This window comes from Mesoplodon bidens, assembly GCF_964165515.1.
Source record: "Mesoplodon bidens genome assembly, chromosome: 1".
NCBI classification, from domain to species: Eukaryota; Metazoa; Chordata; class Mammalia; order Artiodactyla; family Ziphiidae; genus Mesoplodon; species Mesoplodon bidens.
In genome coordinates this window covers 118,515,567-118,533,110 of record NC_138176.1, presented here as the reverse complement: position 1 = coordinate 118,533,110, position 17,544 = coordinate 118,515,567, and the positions used below count along the sequence as shown (strand labels likewise).

General features: G+C 41.9%; 1 protein-coding gene across 3 annotated transcripts in view; it reads right to left on the bottom strand.

The window, feature by feature from the left end:
• BICC1 (BicC family RNA binding protein 1) overlaps positions 1–14,474 on the bottom strand; it is a 329,762-nt gene extending 315,288 nt beyond the window's left edge. For 2 of the 3 annotated variants that reach the window (XM_081232416.1, XM_081232417.1), the window contains exon 1: positions 14,096–14,357. In XM_081232416.1, coding sequence (XP_081088542.1) covers positions 14,096–14,285 — 190 coding nt within the window. In that variant the 5' untranslated portion in view covers positions 14,286–14,357. Of the gene's footprint in view, positions 1–14,095 lie in introns of all 3 variants that reach the window. The other variant, XM_081232419.1, reaches the window with a different exon arrangement.
• Between the last annotated feature and the right edge of the window lie 3,070 nt (positions 14,475–17,544).

Genomic DNA, 17,544 nt, shown 5'->3' with positions numbered 1-17,544 from the left:
TTTGGCCACGTCGTGTGGCTTGCAGGATCTTAGTTCCCCGACCAAGGATTAAACCCAACCCCAGCAGTGAAAGTGCTGAGTCCTAACCACTGGACCACCAGAGAATTCCCAGTAAATATATTTTTGAAGCTATCTTTCTGTTTAGGTGACAGTATGACTGCCAGCAATGTTTTACTAAATTACAGATCCCTGTAAAATAAATTAAAACTCTATAGATCTATGCTAATCTTGGGTTCCTATTTCCCATATAAATTTTTTTTTAATTTAAGAAAAACAGTTCCCCGGACTAAAATAAACATTTCTTTATAGGATTGCTCCTGCAATACTAAAGCTAAACATATATTTTCCTGACGTTTTAAAATTAAATCATTATAATCAAGCAATTTAAAAGATTATAAAAGCTTGTCAGAATATTGACTTTGGGACTTCCCTGACAGTCCAGTGGTAAAAACTCTGTGCTTCCAATACAAGGGGCATGGGTTCAATCCCTGGTTGGGGAACTAACATCCCACATGCCACACGGCCCAAAAAAAAAAAAAGACAAATATGCAAAATATTGACTTTGTTTGAATGGCACTTCAAAAGCTCAGCATATGATAAAGGAATCAATTCAAAACATAGACAAAACAAGCTTTAGTGGTATTCTGTACAACACAAAAGAAATATTTTGCTAGTTCTGAATAACTGATAAGCAATTAAAGTGATTCTGAAAATACTTAAAATCTGGACATACAGATGTCTTTTCAATTGAGATTTTACTCTAATGAATACTACTATGTTTCCCTGCTACATTTCTCTAGTGGTTTACATGACAGATATAAACCCTGGCATGTGGAACTTGATAACTGGACACACTGGCAAAGGAGGAAGGAAAATGTGACAAAAAGATGCTACTTGGGGAAGCATACGATCTCCTTTGTTCATCTAACACAGTGTGTCAACACCAGCAAGTCTCAACTATGGTTTACACTGTCATTCCTGCTCAGTTACTGCAGAAAACCTTAAATTAGCTAACATCCAGCCCACAGAATAGAGGGCACTGTAAACCTGACTGCCAAGATGTCAGAAAGCAGAGCTTGTGGTCAGCTGCGTGGGAATACTTGCTCCTCCAAAGATACTCCAACTGTCTTCATTCCAGCATCTTCCCCGTTTGCTGTGAATGCTCATGTGCGTGTTTCAGATCAAGGCAAATTCGTACCAAAACTACTCATGGATGTAGAGCTGAGTCAGACCCTAACGCCACATGCCAAGTACTATTGGGCTTGTACTGTATACTGTGCAAAAGACTCAGAATACTGGAGTTGGAAAGGATTTTAGCGGACATCTAATCCAAACCCTAAAAAGTTAAATAACTTATATAAGATGACAGTGTCAGTGGAAAGACCAGGTCATGAACTCAAGTTGCCTTGGGTTCCCAGTCACTCACTCTGCTGCGAGGAGTGGTTTATTTCCCTTAACCCAAAATACCTCAGTGAGTATCCTAGTGCAATGAACAAACTAACATAAAAAAACATCACTTATCTGAGATGCTTTAAAAGCATATTTAAACAAGTATCTGGAGATGTATTATTCTAAGAATAAGACAATCTGTAACCGAATAAATTGAAAAATTATATTCACCATGACAAACTTCAATTTATAAAACTAATCAGACACAGCCATAAATTATCCCACATTAACATCACTTGAATTAAGTTTTGCATATCCTCATTCAAAACACCACGCTAATGCACTAATAACACAACATTCTACACAAGCCCTAGACTGAGGGTGAAGAAAGACTACCTTGCACGTAGGGAATTACTCTGCCTTACTTACTTATGTAAGGCAGAACTATTTGGTGTTTCTTAAGGCCAAGCACATGCCCTAGCTTTAAAGTTCCGTCCTATGAGGTCAATGCCAGGTCCACCAGCCCAAAATGGTACAGTCTTTAATCCAGATCCATTATGAGCCATTTACTGTGCAAACACACACAGGTATTTTCATAGCACTGGGCTGGAGGCTGCACAGGAATAAGAAATGAACTTGAAACATGTAGACCAAGTACAGGGCACCAACTGCGAGCCAACTTCACATACATTCTCATATGATCTTCAAAAAAACCCTAGGAGAGAGGTATTATTATCCCAGTTTCACAAAGGAAGAAACAGAGAAAACTTAACCAAAGCTAGCAGAAGGCAGCACTCTGGAACATCTGCATTCTCACCAAGAATTCTAACCACCTCTCTGCCTACCACCACAGCCCTGTGCATTTCGGCAGGGAACTGAGGAAGCAATAAAACCCTTTCTGGAGTACAGTTTATCATCCTAGACTCAGATTTGATATGTCTCCACACTACGTAACAGCTATGACTCTGTAACAACCCCAAGAGGAAAACCAGTGTCTAGGTCTACTCAGAATTCCAAAAAGAAACCCAGGTCCCAGATTTAAAGGACTTACAGACACAAACTAGAGGACAAACATATGGACACCAAGTGGTGGGGGGGATGAACTGGGAGATTGGGATTGACATATATACACTACTGATACTATGTATAAAATAGATAAGTAATGAGAACCTACTGTATAGCACAGGGAACTGTACTCAGTGCTCTGTGGTGACCTAAATGGGAAGGAAATCCAAAAAGAGGGGATATATGTATATATCTAGCTGCTTCGCTTTGCTGTACAGTGTAAACTAACACAATACTGTAAAGCAACTATACTCCAATAAAAGTTAATTAATTAAAAAATAAGATTAAATAAAAGAGTTACAGCTTTTGTGTCTATAAAACAAAGACCCAAACAGCATCTGTATCTATTGGGTTGTTGCATGAGAGGCTGAGATGACTGAACAGGCATAAAGCACCAGAACAGTGTCTCACACATAGTAAGTGCTCAATTAAAGTTGGCCACTGCTTTCAAAATCGCCGCTATTCCTCAAAACTTTTTCCTCAGAATATAGTTTCAAAGGAGAAAAAAGCTATGTAATTCGCATTCACCATAAGGTGGTCTATAACTGCAAAAAAAAATTTTTTTGATCAAAGGTACAATTATCTAACCATAAAATTTTAATTCTGAAAACTTGCTTAGAAACACAAAAACACTTAATATATTAGATTAATGCTGAATACAAAACAGTAGTCAATGCTACAACAACAGCTACATAACCCCTATGCCAATAGTCAAGGACTGTATTTCAAGGACTACATTTCAAGGCAGAAAAATGAAATAGCTGTTAGGGAAGGTGAGATTACCAATGATTATTTTTCTTTTTAAAAGTTCCCCTTCATACTGCTTTAGAAATTTCTGTAATAATAAATGTGTGCTCTTAACTTATTTGATAATATATTAAACAGATGTCTGTTACACCTGACTTTATAGGAGTCTGCAGGACAACTAAATGCATTCTGAGTCTGCTGTGCCATAATAAAGACAGTATATCCTTTCCACAGAAATATATAGGGTTGTGCTCTTCCCCCAAGTTCCTTACAAGCCACTCTCTAAACAACGTTGTGCCAGTTATAAATTATGCTCCTAGACTAAAATACTTCAAGGTGGTTTAATAACATGGAGAAAGTACTAGGTTCAAGGGTAAAGGGAATCAGGGCCTCCCTGGTGGTGCAGTGGTTAAGAATCCGCCTGACAATGCAGGGGACACGCGTTCGAGCCCTGGTCCGGGAAGATCCCACATGCCGCGCAGCAACTAAGCCTCTGCGCCACAACTACTGAAGCCCACGTGCTTAGAACCCATGCTCCGCAACAAGAGAAGCCACTGCAATGAGAAGCCCGTGCACCGCAACAAAGGGTAGCCCCCACTCACCACAACTAGAGAAAGCCTGCGCGCAGCAACAAAGACCCAACACAGCCAAAAATAAATAAGTTTTTTTTAAAAAAAAGGGGTAAAGGGAATCAAAGAAAGAAAAGGACCTGAACATTCTTAATTTTGATCACCATCATCTAACTATCTAGCAATATTTCTCAAAGTGTATTCTTGGCAACACCTACATTAGACTCACACGAGATTCTTTTCAAAATACAGATTCCTACCACAAAATACAGATTCAAACCTACAGAGTTGGAATCTCTTGAGAGGCCCAGAGTTTGCCACTTTGTACAATCTCCCCAGGTGATTTCTATGCACACAGATTTTTTTTTAATATAATGTAAATTTTATTCTAATTTTCTCAATTACACAGATTTTAAGAACTAGTGATTCCCAGACATGCTACTCAGGTATGATAAACATAATTCAAAGTTTGCTATGAAAGAAACAAACAGAACTCTAATTCTGGATTGGTGATTCAATTTATCCTAATTTCTCACAACCGCCAGCTCAAATAAGTGAGGATGTGGGATCACAGGTACAAGGGGAAGAGAGCCAACAAATTTGTCTCTTCTGCCTACCATATGAATTTTTCCAGAAAAATTTTTTGCAAACTTTATCAAAAGCCTTAAAAATATCTATCCCCTTTGAGCTAAAATTTTCACTAGTAAGAATTTTTCCTCTGAGAATAATTAAGGATGGGAAAAAAAAGGTTTTTAGGTAAAAGTATTTGGGGCAGCAGTGTTAACATTCATCACCTGCCAATTCTTGAGTATATGCACTACATTTGGCACTGGTGCATGCCTGACATATAGTATTTTTAACCCTCACAACCTAGAAATTATATTCATTCCATTTTAGAGATGAGAAGACTGAGGTTCAAAGAAATTATTAACTTGCCCCAGGCCACACAACCAATAAATGATAGAGCCAGGACCTGACTCTGGGACATTCTGAGTAGAAACATTAGGTTTTTTCCACTGCCCGGCCACCTAAAAATATTATAAAATATCATAATGTTTAAGCAAATCATGACATGTCAAGGTAATATTATATAGCTATTTAAAACCATGTTCTTCCTTATCTACAAAACAGAAACAGAGTTAAAGATGTAGAAAATAAACTCATGGTTACCAATGAGTAAGGGGCGGGGGAGGGATAACTTGGAAAATTGGGATTGACATTACACACTACTACATTTAAAAAGATAACTAATACGACCCTACTGTATAGCACAGGGAACTCTACTCAATACTCTGTAATGGCCTATATGGGAAGAGAATATAAAAAAGACTGGATATATGTATATGTATAACTGGTTCACTTTGCTGTACACCTGAAACTAACACAACATTGTAAGTCAACTCTACTCCAATAAAACTTTTTAAAATAATAAAACCATGTTCTTCAAGAATCTTTAATGAAATGAAAAATATCCGTGATACTTCCCTTCTTTTTCACTTTACATTGTATGATCCCAGTTTAGAATTTAAGGGGCACAAGTCACACAAGGGTAGGAACCATATCTATCTTGGTTTTGTCTGCACCCCCAAAGCCCAACACTGTACCTGACATATACTAGGAACTCAATATCTGTTGCAAAAACAAATTATGTGTGAGCGTACTTTTTAAAGACCAGGAAAAAATTCCCAAAATATTATCAGTGGTTATTGCTGGATTCTGGACTTAGGGGTGACTTTTGTTTTTTCTTTTTTGCATCTGTTTGTATTTTCAAGTATTCTATAATAAGTTTGATTACTTTCGTAACCTGAATAAAAAATACAATGGCTAATTTTCAAATCTTATGTTTAAGCATCTTCCTATACAAGAGAGTTAAGCTCCAGATCAACTCAGTATGCAGACTAATATGTGGTTTATCTTATTCACTGTAACAGAGAAACTACTTTATAGCTAGAAAGTGAGCATTATCTTTTTATATGCCAGCATCATAAATGGGAACAGGATTTAATATGTGTTACAAATATAAATGCTTTCATCAACTATAGTTATTAGTAGCTTATTAGGTAGTAAATGGATTTTTAAGTGTATAACATCTACAAAATGTTTCTATTAATGGTTTGTGCATTTTGGATACTTCCCTAAATACTAATACCCTAAGGATTAAAAATCAAATGTGGTGGCTTTTGCAGCATAACAACAAGGGTTTCTTGCCAAGATCATCCCCACACTGCAAAAGACATTATAGGTTAGCATTAATATTGTGCCTTAGGACTTCCCTCGTGGCTCAGTGGTTAAGAATCTGCCTGCCAATGCAGGGAACACGGGTTCGAGCTCTGGTCTGGGAAGATCCCACATGCCCCGGAGCAACTAAGCCCATGTGCCACAACTACTGAGCCTGCGCTCTAGAGCTCACGAACCACAACTACTGAGCCCACATGCCTAAAGCCTGTGCTCTGCAACAAGAGAAGCCACCGCGATGAGAAGCCCGCGCACCACAACGAAGAGCAGCCCCCGCTCGCCGCAACTAGAGAAAGCCTGTGTGCAGCAATGAAGACCCAGCGCAGCCAAAAAAATAAAATACAAATTTAAAAAAAAATTGTGCCTCATCCCAGGTAGTTTATTAAGCATTTTACATAAAGGAATATTCATAGTCACTATTATCCCATGCATTTTTAAAGAACTAGATTTTTAAATAAAGAGAATGAACCAAGGATGAGCCAACCGGTATTTTTATTAGCTCATCATTCTGGACAATTTCAAACAGCAAAACACGGCACAATTCTGGTGATAATTCTATTATCAAACTGCCTCCAAAATGACTTCATCTTCTGAACAAATTCTGGCTTCGTTGGCCAGATGCTATTGCAGTGGCCACTCCAAGAAAACCCTAAAGAAGGGCAGAAGCGTGAGCTACACTGAAACTGTCTATTCTAAAAGCGACTTGAGATGGGTGGTGGGAGGGGAGGAAGTAGGAGGGGAGAAAGGATATCTTAGGGTAAGAAAAGGTAAAATGTCGGGGAGAGAAGGACTGAGAGTCTGGGGTTAGTAGATGCAAACTATTACATATAGGATGGATAAACCACGAGGTCCTACTGTACAGCACTGGGAACTATATTCAGTATCCTGGGAGAAACCATAATGGAAAAGAATATAAAAAAGAATGAATATATGTGTATAACTGAGTCACTTTGCTGTACAGCAGAAATTAACACAACACTATAAATCAACCATACTTCAATAAAAAATTAAATAAATTAAAATAATAAAATTTTTTAAAAAGGTAAAATGGACGTTTGTATTGTGTTGTATGATTTTCAATGAAAAAACACCTGACAGGCAGAAAACAGTGGAGGAGAAAAAGACAGTTACAGTACTTGGGGGCCCTAGGTCTTGTTTGTAAAAGGAGTAACAACATGAGAACTGCTTTCCATGATCAAAGCTGTTTTCTCTCTGGGAATTAGGTTTATTCCCAGACTATGCCAAGAAGAAATTCCACCCACATAAGCATTACCAAATCATCTAGATTTCTAGGGGTTATCAAGGCAGGCCAAAGTCTCTGACACAGGGAAGCTTTTGCATCAGGCACAACTTGGAATTTCTGTCACAGTGCCCTCTGCTTTGCCCTTTGTGGGGAAACTATGGGTTGGATCACTTGGCATCCATTCTGACTCCCTTCTTCCTTGCCTACTTCTACAAAAGAAGCTAGAAAAGAAGTCGCTTTCCCAGAATCTCTTGTAGCAAAGAGTGGCCAAAGAAATACAGATGGAAGTTCCAGGAGAGAGAATTCTTTGTCACACAAAAAGGCAAAATCTTGAATAAAAAAACAAAACAAAACATTTTTGTTTCCCTCCCTTTTCCTTGCAGAGACCACAGGCGCATCTCAAGGCATAGCCTTGGCCAGACTGCACCAATGAGGCCAAAGCCATCAGCTGGGATGGCCGAGGTCAGGGGGTAGGTTGCTGGGCTCCCTGAAGCCCCTGAGCAGCTCTTGGGGCCTGGCCCTCTTAGTCCCAGATTTTTTTGTTTCAACAGGAAAATAAACCCCTGGCTTGTTTAAGTCACTCTGTGTTGGGTTTTCTGTTAGTCACAGCCAAATAAATACATTCCTGCCTGTTAAAATCATCGATATAACAAGCCCTTTCTATGTTTTAACTTATCAATGATCAACTTAAGCAAAACCCCAGAAGTCTTCACAGAGATAAGACTGACAGAGAGCACTGACCCCCTGCCCACGAGTGCAGGGCTGTAACACCCTCTCACAGCATCCTAGCGGGGCTCTGCAAGAGGTGAAGTTAGGACCCCAACCCAGGCCAGCCTGATAGCAGTTCCTGAACTCTTCACTGCCAGGCTACACAACCTCTGATGGATTTTATTCATTTAGTTTCTAAAACAATCTGAACCTTCAGTTCTGCTCTCTGAGCCTACTACACTTGTCCTAATAAACTTTTCTGATTGGAGGAAGACTTTCACTGAAGAAAAAAAAGAAAAGATTAATATGCAGTTGTTTTAAAAAACAAAAACAAAAAACCTGACAAGCATTTGCTTTCCAGTGTTTTGAAATCCTTATGCATCACATGGCACGGGGCTGCTAGGACTGCTGCAGTACCATCTACCAAACACCACGTGCCTGGCACTGAGCTCCACTTTTCACACACATCATCTCGTTCTGTGCTCACAACACCCCTGGAAGATAGGACCTTCATGGTCCCCATTTTACAGGTGAGCAAACAGAACACGTTAGCCCAGGCGCAACATTTTCTTTGAAAAAGTCTTCCAAGAGACCAATGAATGACAAGTTCAGAGCAACATCAAACTACAATGGAGATTAAAGGATTTTTGCGGCTAGTCTTTAGTAAAAATATTAGAAGTGACAGGCTCCGGACTGTTCAAAGAATGAAAAATACTCAAAGCAAGAACAATGACAGCTAAAGAGAGTGCAAAGCCCTCTCCTCCTGCACAAAAATCTAAAACTCCACAGTCGTGTCCAATACAGCTTTACTTGGTACATACTCATCCACCTTTACAAGGGGCTAATACACTGGGCATACGGTGAGCTACCAGGAAGCCCAATAAAAATATTTAGATAGCTGTGAATGTTCATTTATTATAAACCATTTAATTCATTTTCAAATATATTTGATTTTCATTTTCAATAGAAGAATGTGCATTTTATGAACTATGGTCTATAATAAATATGGTTATTAGTGATTTATTCAGCACTTACTCTGTGGCCAGCGCTGTGATGTTTTACATCCATCTTTTTTTCTCTTAATGGTCACAACCACCTCAGATGTAGGCACGATGATTAACACCCCCTTTCACAAATGGGGCTGCAGGTAATGAATTTTCCCAAGCTCCCTATTTAAAGGTAGGACCAAGACTCAAATCCAGATCTGGCCAAGAACACTTTGCTTTCAACCATTAAGCTTCATAAAGTTATTGGATTTGTTCTTATTGTTTATTAGCCTTAATCAAGCCATAGCTACAAAACTACATTCAGCTTAGCTCTTGTTTACTTTCAGTTTCAGCACTCCCCCATTCTCATATATTTTTATTTCATCTCTCTCCCTGATCCCACAAGAGCATCTAAAAGATTATTCTCTATTTACCAAATTATAAGACAATCTTCACTAAAGTTTGCCAAATTAAAAAGATATGTAGGGACTTCCCTGGTGGTGCAGTGGTTAAGAATCCACCTGCCAATGCAGGGGACATGGGTTCGAGCCCTGGTCCAGGAAGATCCCACATGCTGCAGAGCAACTAGGCTCCACAACTACCGAGCCTGCGCTCTAGAGCCCGCGAGTCACAACTACTGGAGCCTGCGCGCCTAGAGTCTGTGCTCTGCGACAAGAGAAGCCACCGCAATGAGAAGCCCGCACACCGTAATGGAGAGTAGGCTCCGCTCGCCACAACTAGAGAAAAGCCCATGCGCAGCAACGAAGACCTAGCCAAAAAAATAAATAAGTTAATTAATTTTAAAAAGAAATTAATTTAAAAATTAAAAAAGAAAAATTAAAAAAAAATTTTAAGATATGTAATTATATAACTGCTGCTCTTGCTTTTAATCACTGTGTGATCAGCTGTTTTAGTGGCTAGTTCTACTCAAGCAAGCAGTGATCAGTGATTCCTGTTCTGCCCATCCTGTGAACATGTAAAAACATGTTTGTTTATTTTTTATTTTTTGGCCACGCCGCGTGACATCTTAGTTCCCCAACCAGGGATCCAACCTGTGCCCCCTGCATTGGAAGCACAGAGTCTTAACCACTGGGCCAACAGGGAATTCCCCAAAACATGGTTCTTAATGTCTTTAACAGCAATATCCTAAAAGCCCACCAGACATCAACCTCAATTCATAAAAACAGGCCACTGCCCCCAGCCCATAATTCTTTCTATGATGAAATACAAGGGATTCCAAACCTTGAAAATGCCTATGAGTCTAAATTTTATGTAGGGATTTTTAACTGTACAGCACGTGTATATGTTTTTCAGTGTAAAAATAAAAGTATAATCATAAGATGTAAACAACCCCAAAAGAAGAAAAAGGAAAAGTATAAATGTACAAATTCCATGTTTCTCTCTCAGGACACTGGCCAACACCAAGGCTGTATTTCTGACTCTTGACCCATTTATTTGCTACCTGCTCCCAGACTTTCCTCTAGACCACTCTTCTCCCTATTTGCATACCATAAATCACATTTAATTGACTGAAATGAATCAATACTACTATCCCACATGAAATATGAAGTCTAAATTCTGAAGATCAGTATTAAGTAAAACAAGAACAATTTTTCTTCATTATTATGTTGTCTGTCATATCTATTCCAAGGCCTACTATCCCCATCAAAAACCTAAACTAAACTTGAAAATCAATTCCCATTTACAAAACTGTTGACTAATATAATCAATAATCTTCATTTAGATTCAAACAGAAGTGTCAGATACTCTGCATGGCTGTTCCAAAGTAGTTATTAGATTAAAAAACAAAAGCAAAAAATAAAAAACTAGTGATCTTTTTCCCTACATTTTTGGCCTGGTGGATTTTTTTTTTTTTTTCTTTTTGTGGTATGCGGGCCTCTCACTGTTGTGGCCTCTCCCGTTGCGGAGCACAGGCTCCGGACGCGCAGGCCCAGCGGCCACGGCTCACGGGCCCAGCCGCTCCGCGGCATATGGGATCCTCCCAGACCGGGGCACGAACCCGTATCCCCTGCATCGGCAGGCGGACTCTCAACCACTGCGCCACCAGGGAGGCCCGGCCTGGTGGATTTTATGTGTATCAATTCTTTGGGGATTCATCCAAGAATGGTATTTCATTTCTTTGACCACTACCCTAACTGCCCATATTTTAACCTCACTGAATTTTTGGTCCATTGCGTAGAAGAATTTCTCTACTAATAAAAATGCAACCCATTAAAGATTAACTTACCCCCAGGACAGTCTCTCTGGAAACAAATTCCAAGCATTATAATCACCAATTTGCACTATGTAGACTTAAAGGCAGAGAATCTTATTTATCCTGATTTAAATTGGAAACCTGCACATATTTTAAGGCGACTGTGTAAGGAAAAACGGCAAATCCAAATTCACAATAATCAGAAACCCAACCAGGCAAATACAGACTTTTCTTAATTGGCACTTTTCAAATGAAAAACTTTCCACCCAAGGATATCTAACAATATTAGAATATTGACTTTCCAAACTTCCTACCTTGTTCTCTATTTTACTTCTGCAATTATGGAACTGCAAAATTCTTTTGTTCTCTAGATATTTAGATATAGACTACTGTCAGAAATTGTGATAGGCATTGTAAGTCATTTGAATCCATGTTATAATATTTATTAATAGTAATAATAAAATCAACTGATATATATTAAGCTGTTAGCATTTATAAAAGTGTGGCAAGTTTTAGCTTATTAGGCTTTATCTCTGTTAATTCTCATGAAACTCTAAGAGAAAGGTACTAATATCAGTCCCATTTTACAGACGGACAAACTGAGACGGGGAGGTGCCCAGGAACTGTCCCAAGGTTCCACAGGGAAACTAGGTCTGAGTGATTCCAGTTGCCCACGCTTGCTTTAACCACCTAGTATCGAGCAATGAGACACATGATTATGTTTGGTTCAGAAACTAGTCTTATTCCTTCAAACATGGTGGTTCTAACAAAATTTGACACTAGGAAGCATGAATGACAAAATGCCTTGGTACACAGTGCACTGGGTGCTATTGTCAAATGTGTTCAAACTTACTATCTGAGAAGGCATAATTCACTTATTAGTGATTCTGGAAAGTTAATCAAAGCACTATGTTCAATTATTCAAGAAATCTTTGGAGTTGAAGTGTGAATACTTCATTAATTCATAGGTTGTTGAAGAAATACTAACTTAAGAGTTTCTGTAAAAGAAAATTCATCACAGCAAAGCAGTTTTAAACTATCTCATGTCAGAATATCATATCTACAAAGGGAATGGCCTTCAAATTTTAAAAAATGTCTTACCTATATTTCATTTTATTCTAAATGGAAATTAATTAATTCAAAAAAGAAATCCACTTCTAAAGCTCAGGTTATGCAAGAGGGCTTCCTAGGAGCTAACATCACTGTCTTTACTTGCATGTGCATAGGCAAGACAGGGAAGGAGGACGTAGAAGATCCATCTTTCACAACCCTCCAAATGTACAAAATAAACCAGAAACTTGTTGAAAGGATAGGTATATGTGTTATCAGTTCAACCCAAACAATCTCACAACAATATTTTTCTGAATAAATTTAATATTTTGTTTTATAATAGGAACTAGGCAAAAAAGAACCACGGAACAAATGGAATAACTAAAATAGGTTACTGAAAGGCAACTGGGGCTTTAATTTCCAAATCCACTTTGCAATATTCCTATTTGAACAGTTTATCACAGAAGTAACTCTCCTAGAAAGTTACATAATTTAAGGAGGAAAAAAGGAGGGAGTAAGACAGAGACATGATAAGCACTGGGGATGTTTATCAATAAAAATAAGCAACAAGAGAGATAAGTTTGTAACTCATCCAAAAACGCCTACCAAACACTCTTGCTATTTGTTTCCACCAAGTTATTGTTTTGGAAAACATCTTGTTCTGTCTTAAAATAACCTGCTTAATTGTTCTAAAAAACCACTGCATTTCCACGGAGGGCTAAATAGCTCCCACACTGAGATGCACTGACTGATCAAGTCAAAGTAAATTAGGCACCAAGCCACAAAAGAAAGTTGGAAAGCTCCAATCCTCCCTTCATATAAGGATACGAGCTACTGAATGAATCCACCACTGCACCCTTAGTGAAAGTAATGCCTGGTCCCTCTACTATTTTAAGAATAACAGTCATTCAAATTACCTTATTTCTGTGGATGATGGAAATGAACCACACCGGGGACTACAGGTAAGCTAGTAATTAACATTTTTAGGGAAGATCAAAATTACGTTGGACACTTTAGCATTCACTCTGAGAACTCCAATCCTCCCATTAAAAGTCAAAATTTGTTCCCAGTCCTGTATGGTTAAAGCTGTTACGCCTGGGAAAGTCCCAGAGAAACGAGGGAGTTTAAAACAAAACAAAACAAAACAAAACAATTGTGAAAGACAAAGTCAGATAAATACCCATAATACGGGAAGACTCTTATGAACCGAGTGTAACTCAAGATGTGTTTTATAAGCCTGTCAGGCGATGAACACGCACTGTCCCCCAACCCAGCAGCACTGCCCCCCAACCCAGCAGCACTGCCCTGACACAATCCCCACACTTTGGCCGCTCACCCCCATGCCGGCCCCTCTTACTCCGGGTGCGGGGCGGGAACTCCTGTCTTAAGCTTTGACATCTGCAGAGCGTTTCCCAATAGCGAGACAAGGCCCCTCAGCTGGAGGAAGTGGATACTGACAAGAGGAGGGAGAGAAACAGAGACAGAGCTAGAATTCCAGAGTGCCAGAGAGTGGGGAGGGAGTCACGCATACTCTGCGCGGTCCGACTGGGTCCGGATGGCACAGCCCAGGTGTCCGGACTAAAGCTGGCATCTCCAAAGTCCAAGAACGCAACTTGGACGCGCGGGTACAAACACGGCCTTCGGCTTTTCTGAAGCCGGTCAAGTTAGCACAGGGTTCTCGGTGCCCGGAGACCTGGGAGGCGTGGAAGGGTGGAGACTCCCGCGAGGTCTGCACTCCCTGGGTGTCCTCCGGCTCCGCGGGGGAAGGGACGGGGGAACTAAGTCGTCTTTGGGCCGGAGCGGCGGGCGCCGGGACGCGGGGCGGGGATGTCCGGGAAGGAGTCGCGGGCGCAGCCCGGGAGTCCGAGAACGCGGGGTGGATGCCTACCTTGTAACATGGCCTCAAGTTTCTTCCTGTCCACGCGGAAGCGCTCCTCGCTCCACTCGGGGCTGTGCAGGGGCGCTCCGGCGACCAGGTCGTCCTCCGAGCCGGGCATGGGCGAGTCGGTGCTGCGCTCGCTGTTGGAGCCCGGGTCCGACTGCGCCGCCAGGTAGCCGGGCTCGCCTTGAGCGGCCATGGTGGGCGCGCGGCGCTCGGGCTCCGGCTGCGGCCGCCGCTCTGCCTGCGCCGCCGCCTCCGCTCGCCCGCCGGGCTCGACTGGCTCCCCGCGCCGCGGCGCTAGCTCGTGCCCCCGCGGCCGCCGACGCCGCCGCCAACGCCGCCGCCACGGAGCCCCCTGCGCATCCCAGCCCCGGGCGCCGCCTACGCCGCCCGCCGCCCCTGGTCCGGGCCCCGGTCCCCGGCCGGTGGCTGCGCCGCCCCCCGCCAGCAACGCCCGCGCGGAATGAGCGCGCCGCGCCGCCCGCGCCTCCACCCGCAGGGCCCCTGCGCCCCCTCCCCGCCCGCCGCCCCTGCAGCCGCGCGCTCATTGGCCGGGCCTGCCCACGGGGAGCCGCGGCGGGCGGGCGGCCGGCCCCTGGCTCGCGCACTCACTCGCGCGCACACACTCACCACGTACACGCTACCACTTTCCTGCGCTTACACGTCTAAATCTTGTCCCACACACATGCTTTCATAGTTCTTCCGTCACAGACACTCGCAAGTTCAAGCACAGCACCCTCCTGAACGCGCTCGAAGTACACACACAATGCCCCTTCTATTGACGTACACACACTACACCCTAAAAGTCACAGCCCCAGTCGGTCCCACAAGTTTGAAACAGGAGGAAGGAGAAAAAAGAGAAGGATTGCGGAAGAAACAACGTCCATCTCTCTCAGACATCACTGTGGTCCTTGCTTCCAGGCAGCTCATTCGTCCACCAAACGTTAAAACCAGATTTCTCCTCTCATCTCAGCAAAGTGGCCAGCTGCACAATAGGAGGTCAAGAGGCTTACTTTTTTTATTGTGAGGAATGGGATTTTTTTTCTTGAATGAGGTGAGGAGGGAGTCATTTTCTATGTGATTCTCAAGGAATGGATTCAGCTGATTTAAAAAAAAAAAAAAAAAAAGGAGGGCTCAGGAGAAAAGAGGCTCTGAGATTGCAGTGGAGGTTAGCTGGATCCCGCTGGCATCTGGGCAGGGCTGTCTTGTCAGGGACTGAGGGCTTTTCTCTGTTCCCAAGGTCAGTCCCTCCAGCAAACGAACCTCTGATCCTACCTGACCAAGCCAGCTCACCCACTGCCACTCTCAAACCTGAACTTGAAGCACCAGGAAATCCTGTTGGAACTCTGTTTTTCCAGTCCTCATTGATTCTTACTCTCTCGTGACCAAAAGCACAAATTTTTTTTGACATTTTTAGGGGCTGGGGATGGGATAGCTGTTTGTCACCGACCACAGAAGGAGACTTACTGGCCTACATAAGGGGCAAGCCGTATCGTTGGCATGAGCCTGTGGATAATCATGTACTGTGCTTAATTAAGTGAAATTCTTATCAGTTCCGTTGCCTAGTTAACAAGAATTGACTCTGCTCTGAGTACTGTGATGTGATTTGACAGATGAGGACACTCGGACTGTAAGAAGTCAAGTGACATGATTAAGGTCACACAGCAGCAGATAATGGAGCCAAGAATTGAACCCAGGTCTGGGTATCCGGCACATAATCTCCACAGAACCCTGCCTTGTTGAACAGGGAACCCTCCTGCTCGGAGCCACCTCCTGAAGAACCAGGAGCAGATGTACAGCTTAACTGGTCTTTGATTCACCATCCGTGTGCCTTCTCAGAACTTATTACTTACTGTGCAGAGCACTAATTTAAGCAGCAAAAGAGGTTATCAAAGGGCCTCCATCAGAGATGTTGACCAGTTTTTGTGTCAACAAACATTTTGAGGGGGAAACCCACTAAGTAATAAACACTGTGTTAGGCATGAAGAATAGTGACAAAAAACAAACACTATCCCTAGGTTCCTGGAGCTGACATTTCAGTGAGAAAGACAGAATGTTAACCAAAAATAAATACATAAGTCACTCAGAAAAATACAAAATTGCACCTATATTAAGCATTCCAAATAAGAGACTCAACATCCGAGAAAAGCTGTAAAGAAGTAATTGGATTCAGTCAGAGAGGTCAGTGGAGGCTTCTCTGAGAAAGTGACTCTGGAGCTGAGAACAGAAGTTTGAGAAGAAATTAACTGGGCAAGAAAGGGGAGGAAAGAGCCTTCCCTGAAAATGATCATTTGATTATAATATCACAATTATGACCAAATCTATTACAATTATCCTTATTTTCCAGTTGAGGAAACTGAGGCATAGGAGATAAAGTAACTTGCCCAAGTTTGCACAAATAAGTAAGTTGTAGAATCGGGATTTGAACCCAGGCAATCTCCCTTGAAAATTAGGCGTGAAGTGTGCCATGCTCAGCCGCCAAGCTGTATTGGCTCTCAGTTGGATCACAGTGTAATCAAAGCTCATGTAGTTAGAGGTGGCGGCATGGGGAATTAAAAGAAAACCAGCACAGCTGGTACAAGAGAATGAGAAATTAGATGGTGTTTGCCAAGATAGGAGAGGTATGTAAGGAGTACAGCTTGTAAGCCCTTCAGGCCAAGTTAGGGAGTTTTTGTGTTTATCCCTAGAGCAGAAGGAAGCCATGTAGAGGCTTTAAGCAAAGGATGATGTACTTAGATTTACATTTTTAAAAGATGGGGCTTCCCTGGTGGCGCAGTGGTTGAGAGTCCGCCTGCCGGTGCAGGGGACGCGGGTTCGTGCCCCAGTCTGGGAGGATCCCACATGCCGCGGAGCGGCTGGGCCCGTGAGCCATGGCCGCTGGGCCTGTGCGTCCGGGGCCTGTGCTCCGCAGCGGGAGAGGCCGCAACAGTGAGAGGCCCACATGCCGCAAAAAAAAAAAAAAAAAGGATGACAGTGGCTATAATATGGAAAACAGATTGAGAGACCTGATAGAAGTAGTTAGGTCAATTAAGAGACTACCCGGGAAGTTTAGATAAGAAATGCTGGTAGCTTACCTAGAGTGGTGAAGATGGAGAAATGTCAGAGGATTTGAGAAACACTTTGATTGTAAATATCATCAGCTAGATGGGTGACGGATTGGATATGGAGTAGTAGGAAGGGAAATGCTAAGAATGACTCTAGGGTTCTGGCTAACATAATTGGAGAGAGAGAGGTACCATTAACTTAAATAGGAAACACTGGAAAAGGACTACATTGGAGGAAAGATGACCTTGAATTGGATATATTGAGATTACGGTGCCATTGAAACCTCCAAAAAGATATGTCAAGTAAGCAATTGGATATATGGGTCTGGAGTTCAGAAAAGAGATCTTGGCTATAGATTAAAATGTGTTATTTGTTTATTGGTAGTAATTCTAGTCATATGCACGGGTACG